Genomic DNA, 10,177 nt, shown 5'->3' with positions numbered 1-10,177 from the left:
TTATCTGAGGAAGCGAAATAAATCGCAGGACCCCTTGCTGTGAACAAAATCAAAAATTTGGCCTTGTGAGTGTTCTACATGCGCAACCCCTTGTAAAGTGGACCCCCTAACACACCCTGACGAGCAATTAACCCACCCGACAGTCAATCTAAAACCCAAAAGCAGTCATCCTCCTTTTTTTAATATATGAAAGAACCACATAAAAAAATGCAGCGGGTATGTGTGCATGTTTATGGTTAGGGAATATGCTTGACTCTGGAATAACAATCACTTGTGATGAATTTTTTTGGCACCATAGCAGAGCTGCCGTTTGCCACCCTGGGTATAGATCTCTCCCTCTTTCTCTTCCTCTTTCTATCTTCCTCTGACACACGCGCACACACACACACACAACAGGGGTTGGGGGTGAGAGAGACAAAGCCGTGATAATCCGATTAGGACCAATTAGGCGTGAGATTCTGCGACACTAGCTGAAAGCCTTAACACTCTGTAGACAGTTATACAGTTATAGAGACATCTGGACACTCCCAGAGAGAGACAGAGAGAGAGAGAGAGATGTGAGTGGTGTGCGTGTGTGTGTGTGAGAGTGTGTGTGTGTGTGAGAGAGAGAGAGAGAGAGAGAGAGAGAGAGAGAGAGAGAGAGAGAGATCTGGACACTCCCAGACAGAAAGTCAGTGGAGTGCAGCAGCCACTTCTCTCCAGAGCGGGAAGTCATTCACATCAGCATCCTCACTGCAGGTAGGATGCTCTCTCTCATCAACTTTGAATCGCCCGAAGTCCCGCACGGCACCACCTCTTATTGGGACGATTAAATGTGTTCATTTTTTTCCACCACAGAACTAAATCGCACGGTAACAGCTGCAGACGATCCGAGTCTTTGGATTGAAACTTTGGTCTCTGTTCCAGGTCCAGGTTCGCAGCTCAGAGACCCGTCAGGATGTTCTACTTTCACTGTCCGCCTCAGCTGGACGGAGAGTGCTGTCGCCCCAACACATGTGAGTTTCCTATCCTGCATTTTTCACCGCATCGTTTTCTGTTGATTTCATACAGCTGCAAGTTATTTATGATTTAAAGCCAGAGTCTGAGAAAGTTTTAGTAATGTTCAGGCTGCGTTCTTGCGCGCACAGAGTGTGCGTTGTTCTTGTTGTAGGACCGAGAATAAAATGCCCGAGTATATGCTTTCTTTTTTCTTTTTCTTTTTCTTTTTAATGATCATCTTTAATAATTAATAATGAAACAGACACAGGCATGTAAAAGAAAACGTTATTATTATGCAAGGAACACTTAAAATATGTCATACTCCACAGTTAGTAATCACGACAACACCATTATGAAAACATATTTTTCATTTCAAAATTTAAACTTAAATGCTTTGATGGTTAAAGTAACTCCAAAAACATCTAAATCCGCGAGTAATTCCTCTTTCCCACCGATGTAAAGGTGGATGAAAGGGGTTAAGTCTTATTTTCCCTCTGCTGTATCAATCTGCTGGGTGTTTTTTGTGAGAAGCGCTGGTGGTTTAGCCCCAGGGCAGAGGGGGTGTTTTGTCCCGGTCACAGATGTTGGGTGTCATGGCTCTTAGTCCGTCATGGTTCCCCTCAGACACCCAACATCAATGTTTCATACAACTAATCGAAATACAAAATGTGCCAGAGATCTTGTCGGCTTTGGCCAAAATGTATAGTTTTTTTCGACATTTCTTTCTCTTCAGACGGAGGTTTTTATTTTTTAACATATTTACTGAATTGATTTCAATGCAAACATGAAATTGGAAACTGAATTGAATTTTATTAAGTGACAGATTTCTCTTCAATAAACTTTTTTTTTCAGTGAATTCAAGTGGCTTTGGCAACCACGCCCCGGCTGATTTTGATGATGGATTTCTACGTAGAAAACAGCGCAGAAACAGAACAACATTTACTTTGCAACAGGTAATTATCATCCAGAACAAATATATCCCCAATAAGAAATAAATGGAACTTCGCTTAAAGCCAAACGGCACTACTAAATGTAGGAAAATAATAAAACACTTCAAAATTAAGGACTTTGGCAGAAAGTTGTGTTTTCCAGACAACTACCATGGGTACACAGAATAAGACTTTTTACAATTGGTTTGATGCAATGAAAACCTAAAAGAAAAATATATCAGTGTCTCACACACATGAAAATAAAAATACAATATTAGAAAACCTCTAGAAATGAATATGTCCTTTTGAAGATCATGCCTGCGCATATATGTAAATTGCCCTCTTTATGCGTGCAGCCAATTAGATTTTAGGACAATATCTAAGCCTATTTTAGTCCACTTTACTTTTATCTTTTATTAGGTTGTTATCCCTATCAAATGTATGTGAGTTAATTTTAGATATGATGATGACATTAAGGAGGAGGAAACTAGAAGACAAGAAAAGCCTAGACAAATAGAAATTAACAAATGCATCAATAAAAACTTATTTTAAGTGTAACTGGTGTTTTGTGTCCATACAGCTGGAAGCTTTGGAGGCCGTCTTTGCCCAGACTCACTATCCTGACGTATTTACCCGGGAGGAGCTGGCCATGAAGATCAACCTGACCGAGGCCAGGGTGCAGGTAGGCAGCAGCAGCGTAATGTGTCCTGGGCACGTTTGACCATGCAAGAGAGGGTAAATTAAGCCACTCTGTCATTCCGGCGATGCACTTTAATAACATCAACATAATGGTGAATATTAGATTAGCTTGATTAATCGGTCATTCATAATTAACCAGCGATAATGTTCCTCACTAATTTGTCCGCGTCTCAAAGGTAGGAATACATCATCCATGCAGATCCTTTTCCTTTTACGCAGACAGGAAACGATATGTGCTTTAAAAGACGGCAAATCCTGAAGCCTCCAAAAGTCTCTCCCCCTCTCTCTATTTTTCACACACACACACACACACACACACACACACACACACACACACACACACACACACACACACTTTAAAGCACAAACACACCAGCAACAAAAAACACACACGCACCTTAAATTTGGCAATTTATATTCCGGTCCTGCCCTGCACATATGCGCAGTTATAAACTTGGCCAGATGTAATTAAGTTATGTGTCCTGTATGTAATTTCCCGCATTCCAGATTTGCTTTTGGGTTTTGTTGTGCGCACAGATCTAATTGTGGGAAATATAATAGTTTGCCTTTTGTTCCCCAGGGTCATCTTACTATCGCTTAAACCCAATGGCGGGGTTGATAATGGAATCCAGCGTTGTAAATTAGGGATTGTAAACAAATTATTCCCCTCCTAATCCGATTACCACATTCCTATTATTAAATCTGAACATGAATCCACCGCAGTATGCAGGGATATTAAACTTACATTATTATTAGAAAATAAATTTCCTTTCTGTTGTAGTGTTATTGCCCCCCTTTTTGTAAAGTGTCAATGGGCCTCCCCCGCATTAAGAGCACGCTGCAAATTGAGATTAATGGAGCAATTATAGCCCATTCAGAGACGGGTGTGTGTGTGGGGGGGGGGGCGCGACTTCTAGCTGGAAGGTGCAGGGGTGAGATAAGTCCATTGGTTGTATTGTTGTCCTGCCACCAAAATGTTGTCCTTTCTCTATGCCGAATGAATGCACGTGTTTTGTTTGGCTGTTGACATCTCCGGTACAATAGGAGGGATGCAGAGCACATGCATACTGACTCTAACCTCCATTCACACATCATGATTAATGCCTGCTAGAACCAAGTCCTAATCGAATCTGATGTTGTCAAACAATCACTAAATAGGGAAATAAACGACTTCATCATAGCTGCCTCTCTCTCGGGCAGCACAACTGTCAGTGGGAAGTCATTAAAATATGATAATGAAAAATTGCTCAATTAAATGTTGTTATAGGCAGTGACCTTCATTCGATTAAGATACCACTACTTATATGTTCTCAGCTGTGTGGATGGGGGATTTTTTTGGGATAAGTCGCGGACTGTGGAAAATTAGAGCGCTCTAGCATGATGCATTCAAACACCTCTTGAAAGTAAATTGATCATTTGTTTAACTTTGCAAAACCTGTTAACAAGATCGAAAAATACAATCTGTAAACTATGCTTTAAGTTTGCATTTGTTTGTCTGTGATATGCCAAAAGAATATGCAAGAGAAATTAAGAACTTGCTAAGATTCAATTTGTCATGGATACAAAGCTGCATTCAATAAATTAAATAAATGGTTGCAAACTACTAATGTGTCAGGAAATGCAACCATTCTCTAGTTTTAATTGGTGATTTAATTTAATTGTCTTCCCTTTCTTTTCTTTTTTCATGCAGGTTTGGTTTCAGAATCGCAGAGCAAAGTGGAGGAAGACGGAGCGAGGGAGCGCAGACCCTGATGGAGGGAAAGAGCAGATGAATGACGGCACTCCTCCATCTCGCAGCATCAACTCTCAGTCCCCTGTGGACCACAGCAGAAAGCAGAAAGAACCACTGGAGATGCAGCAGAGGTGAGAAAAAAACAGATTGATTAGCTGTTTTTGTTGTGAAACGGCATTTTATTGGTAGCAGATTTGCAGACTGTTGAATCTGGGTGATGGAATGAAATAATAATATCCTTTCCTTCAAGAACTGCCACCACAAAACTCTGACAGCCATCGAGATCCTTTCTGTAGATTACATGGCGTCCTTAATAAACACAATTAAATTGATTATGCAACAATCGAAGCCACAGAGAAAGCAGCTATTAATAGTTCTACTAGTTTTTAACTTTTCACTATAATAACATACAGTATGTCTGTTTTCTCCAGTATGAACAGGACAGTGGGTCCAAGTGGTCCGTTCTTCCCGTCTTGTATACCAGGCACACTCCTCAACTCTGCCACCTACGCCCAGGCCCTCTCACAGGTCGCCACGCTGAAAGGTAAATATGATTCTCATCAATTGGCAAATAGAGATGGTACTTATGATGATGTGATGATGAAAATCTTGCTCTCAGTAGTCTCACTACAAGTCCCACTTTTGTTATTTTTCAGGTAACGGCCTCTGCTCCTGCTGTGTTTCTGACCCCATGGGCTTGTCCTTCCTGCCGCCCTACGGTTGTCAGGGCAACCGCACAGCCAGCGTGGCCGCCCTGCGCATGAAGGCCCGCGAGCACTCGGAGGCCGTGCTGCAGTCGGCCAACCTGCTTAGTGCGGCGACCGGGCCCGGTGCCGGCGTGGGAGTCCTGTCTGGAGTCGGCATGGGCACAGCCGGGATGGCGAGGCCCACGGCGGGTCCTGCCATGGAGATGCCCGTCAGTGTGGGAAGAGGGGGAGACAGCTCCAGTCCCAGCCCGGCCACCAAGATCCCAGTCCTGGGCAGCAGTCCTGACAAACACCCTCACTGCTCCAAGGAACCACTGGAGAAAAAGTGAAGCGCTGGACATAAACATGGATGTACTGATACTCTAAATCTGTGTGATCGTGCCTGTTATTACTACACTACTCTACGCTGGTCCTATGAGCAACTAAGCACAACTACTGACTGACTCCACAAACCTGCCTGGGAAATACTTTATTGATATCACAATGTATGGATGCAAACATTTAAATATTTATTTGACAGTAAATTATTATTGTTTGTGAGAAATGCTGAATATTTGGGGCCTTGTTGTCCCCATAGAAGCACAAGTGTGGTTTTGGATCTATGTTTGTCTTCGCGAACTCTTGGACTCTACTTGATGGACTAAGATAGATACAACATGTGTGCAACAAAATCCTATTTGATAATGTGAATTTAAGTAATTCCTGATAGAGTTCCTCTTGTTTTCATGAAGAGGACAGATGCTTACATTGTTAATGTTAATGCATGTAAACTGTAAATGTAGAACTGATGGCAGGACAGTGAGGATTTTTTGGCAATATAATGTTTATGCCATCAGGTCATTAATGGGCTCAAACAATCTCTCATTCTTTTGATTTTAAAGTGAAAGTGCACTTTAATATTAATCAGCCATTTTTAGTGTAAATGTGTACATATAGACAGACGGAGCGGTGGTTGTCCCGTCCACTCTGTTAGCACATCTGTAGTGCCAGCAGACAGGAACCACACCGGTCCTGTTGTGACATGTTCTTTAAAACAATTAAAGATGTAGTCGCTCATGTTCCTCTCCTGTTGCCTCGCGCTCCAGCCATCTGTTCTGATACATTATTTATCAGTTTCCCTTAAAGCCGGGAGAGAGGAGAGCAATCGTGGCGCTTATTATTTATTTACTTTTAGGAAAGCTCACTCTCTTCCTCTTTCTCCTCCGCTCTCTGAGCATTTTTTAATAAACCTCATTAAACATGATATATGCTATTTATTAATGTTGAATTTACATATTCAAAAATATCATCTCTCATCACCTCAGGGCTCTTCACACGGGAGTTTATCAAAGGCAATACATTTGTTGATGTATTATTCCTAAATATCTCTCCTCACTAGGATGACCGTTGAATAAAGGATCAGCTGATCAGATTGAGAATACTTAACCGCAGAGCACACTACCAGTAGTTGGGCTGATTCAATTTACGTCCTTGAGGATTTTCAGGAAATTACTTTTGATAGTCAATAACACAATTAAGTAAACTACACACACATTATCATGAATAATTGATAAGAAATTATGTATTACCATGAAGTACTGGTTCAATAATTGATGAGGCGACACCCTGGTGACACAGAAGAGGGAGATAATGTCAGAAGTCGTGCCAGGTTGTAAACAGAGTACGGAGGACTTACATCCTCTTTTTTTTTACACCATTATGTGTGCATGTTGTACCCCAAGTACCCTACAACTATTACAATAAAATGATGCTTTCACTGACTATGAGTCACCTTCTTGTGACATTAACACTTTTTAGATTTAGATTTTTACGTCATTGGGACACCATGTGTTCTTTCAAAAAATCTGCCGTACAAATAAATTGCCACTTTTGATACAGAAATGTCAAAATCCAGTTAAAATAAAGTTTCGAAATCAGAATCTACCGAATTATGGCCTATTGTAATACATTTGGTATTATAATATTTTATAGTAGTTACTCTGTTGTATCTATTCATGCCACAAATAATATTAACAAAAACATCATCTCCTAATAAAATGATTTTGCTTTAAGACAGCTCCAGAGCAAAGATGTTAAGCCCCCTGACATGGCAGCTAATGATAACACAATATCCTTATACAAATCATCTCTTTTTCCAAAAATGTACCAATGTGGACGACAGAATCCAGCCAACTCATACAAAAGACGTGAAAAACACATTATATCTCTAAAATTGAATACAGTAGTTGTGGAATTTAATCATTAGCCAAAACAAAGGATGCTGAAGTTATAATGACTCCGATCATCATTAAGTTCTGCATGGTGCCCATAATTCACTGCTTTAATATTTCATAAACAAGTCAAGTTGGTGTTGACATTCAGCTGTGCATGTGGCATCATTGATAATTTTCTGTCACCTAAAAAAAAGTGGCAAGGCGGTTTTGTCGAGCATTGTTATATCAAATTAGCTGGAGAGCGGCCAGAAAAGCAGACAAACATGGTGAATATGGGGGACAGCAGTTGAACTCTGTTCTTACAGTACAGTTAATGGGCTTCTTTTGTTGCAGTAATGAAATATTTTTGCAGGGATGTGGGGAAATATGTCCTGAAACAGGGACACGTTGTGCACATGCACTCATCCACAGACAATATAAGGCACACAGAGAGAGACCGTATGCTCAAGAAAGACTGGCACACACACATACAATTCTTTTGCTTGACACCTACATTTTTACGATTCAAGGACCCAGCCGACAAAATCAGACATAAAGTGCATTCAGGGCCGGTCAACTGAAGGGCCAAAAAACACCCCACTAGAGTATCATCTTTGCTTTTCATTCCTGCAACAAATCCGATCAATAACCCAATAAATTAGAATCAATTAAGCTCATTTCAGAATGGAGATAATACAAACAAAGCATATCTTAATGCAGCAAGTAATGTGCCACTCTGCTGTCTGCCACAAAACCACAGCTCCGCTCCTCCTTACTCAGCACAGGGAAGAGCATCCTCAGCATTTGTGATCAATGCTAACAGTCCTCAGTAGCTTCGTAATACAACTATGTTGAAGCAAAGTTGGAGAGTTGCACTGTGCAAAAACATAGATATGTTTTAAAACATTACAGACCAAATGGGATTCGACGCTTGTTCTTAGATTGTCCACTAGAGGGACTTAGAGAGCAGGAAACAGCCTGCATGTCAAACCTTGGATAAACACACATATTATGCACAATATTTGCTGAGGGACGTTTTTGTCAATTTTATTTTATTAATCAAAACCCTTTTTTAACAAGCGCTGAGCGTTTTACTTCCAAACGTAAGCAAAAGATGATATAGCAACAAGATACAAATTCTGGATGAGGATGTTTCAGATCTCTGAAGCTGATTTTCTCATCTCCATGGAGGAAATCTATGGAATCAAATGGGGTCAGGACACTTTGTGGACAAATGAAAAATATATGCAAGAATAACAATTGTACTGAACTCAACTGTATATGTGACTCCTAAGTTTACAAATACGAATCAAATATATGAGCACAAATCAAACTTATGATTACAAGGCTTCTTTCTTTATACCTGGAACAAGTATTTTTTACCCTATTTGGATGCTTCCTCCCGAATAGCCAATGGGAATGCTCAGATTAACACAGCATCTGACCATCCAATCATGAAGCCAGGGGGGCGAGCCTTCTGTGCTGCCTCACTCAGGTGTGACTTCAGCTTCTGGTTTGTGGCTGGATGACTATCTACCCGCTGGGTTCTCTATTTTTCGCAATGTGTATAAAATTTACAGATAAATGTCTAAGATGTTCACAGAATTGTTGACGCACTTTCACCTACAGCAACCAACAAACATTAAAAAAGTATAATGTGTCAAAAATTGTCATAGTATAGGATGTCAAAAAAAGTAAAAAAAAAAGGTAGAGTATAGTCTGTCGAAAAAAGCTTGTCAAAATAGTCATGGTATAGTAAGTCAAAAAATCATAATACAGTATGTCAAAACAAGTCCTGAAAAAGTCATAGTATGGTTTGTCGAAAAAAGTTATTGTATAGTATGTAAAAAAAGTCATTAAAAGTCATAGTATATGCCAAAAAATGTCATAGTATAGCATGTCGAAAAAAGTCATAACAAAAAAATTCAGTTTGGATGTATTGATTGACAAGACTCCAGCCTGGAGAACATACAGTGGATGAGATACGTCTCGATAGAGGTGAAGGTTGTTTAAAGGGGAGGAAAGAGATTAGTTAAAAAGGGATTACCTCAGCCTTTCAATTTAGTGAGCTGTATGCAAAACCATCTGTGCGTGTTAGTGTGTTGGTGTGGGTGTACATGGAGGAGTGCAACTCCACTAAGGCCCATGTGTGTGTGTCCATCATACTGCCAGGCCGGCCCTGCACCCGCCCAGAATCCCCCAGGAAACTATCTGCTCCAGCAATCTCCTATTATAGCAGTGGGTTGTAGGAGGGGCGGGGTGGTAAGGGTGTGTGTGTGTGTGTGTGGGGTGGGGGGTACAGTTCCTCCCCTTCCTCTGCCTTATGGCCTTTTCTCCTAGGGGTAAGTGAGGCTGTAGCCAGGGAGATTATATAAGTATTCCATAGAACTATAATAAGGGAGTGTTAAATTCATGTTGAAATGAACCTCTCAGAAAGATCTGCTGTGTCATGTAATCAACAGGAAGCTTTCTCAAGCCTGTAATGATGATAGCAGGTGGGTGGTGATCAGGAGCCACTTGTTAACACTCCACATAGCACTTGTCAGTTCTGTTCAACGAAGAAGGTGGCTCTCAAGTGTGAAGCAAATTAGTTATTTTTATCTACCAGAGGAGCAGTCAAACTGCAGTCCCCCTGAAACCCCACCCACCAACACCCTCAATAACACACAAAAAACGTTTTTTTCTCCCCCATCTTTAGACCCCACAACCTCCTCAGCTAACACTTTCCAACTTGTGATGGTTAGCACTAGCTGCAAATAGCCAACAGTTAGCTGTCCAGATTTATAAATAGTTGAGAAGCTGTTTGTTTCATCCGTCTGACACTCGACACCAAAGGATCTCACAGATCCGCATGCTAGCTCAAGCCCTCATTCTGTCCCCCCATGGTGGACACTCTCTCTGGGACAACTTCGCTATTTCTGTCTGGTTTCCAGCCCCGGG

At 41.0% G+C, this 10,177-nt stretch overlaps 1 protein-coding gene across 1 annotated transcript; it reads left to right on the top strand.

The window, feature by feature from the left end:
• The first annotated feature begins 692 nt into the window (after positions 1-692).
• On the top strand, positions 693-6,343 carry drgx (dorsal root ganglia homeobox). Its single transcript, XM_031840379.1, has 7 exons — positions 693-738; positions 907-995; positions 1,831-1,931; positions 2,488-2,589; positions 4,297-4,469; positions 4,770-4,882; positions 4,995-6,343. Exons 2-7 carry the CDS (start codon positions 938-940, stop codon positions 5,372-5,374), a joined length of 927 nt encoding a protein of 308 aa, XP_031696239.1. The 5' UTR covers positions 693-738; positions 907-937; the 3' UTR covers positions 5,375-6,343.
• Positions 6,344-10,177: the final 3,834 nt, after the last annotated feature.

The sequence above is a fragment of the Anarrhichthys ocellatus genome, unplaced genomic scaffold (assembly GCF_004355925.1).
Source record: "Anarrhichthys ocellatus isolate YVR2014 unplaced genomic scaffold, GSC_Weel_1.0 scaffold3, whole genome shotgun sequence".
Lineage (NCBI taxonomy): Eukaryota > Metazoa > Chordata > Actinopteri > Perciformes > Anarhichadidae > Anarrhichthys > Anarrhichthys ocellatus.
This window is presented reverse-complemented; position numbering and strand designations above follow the sequence as displayed.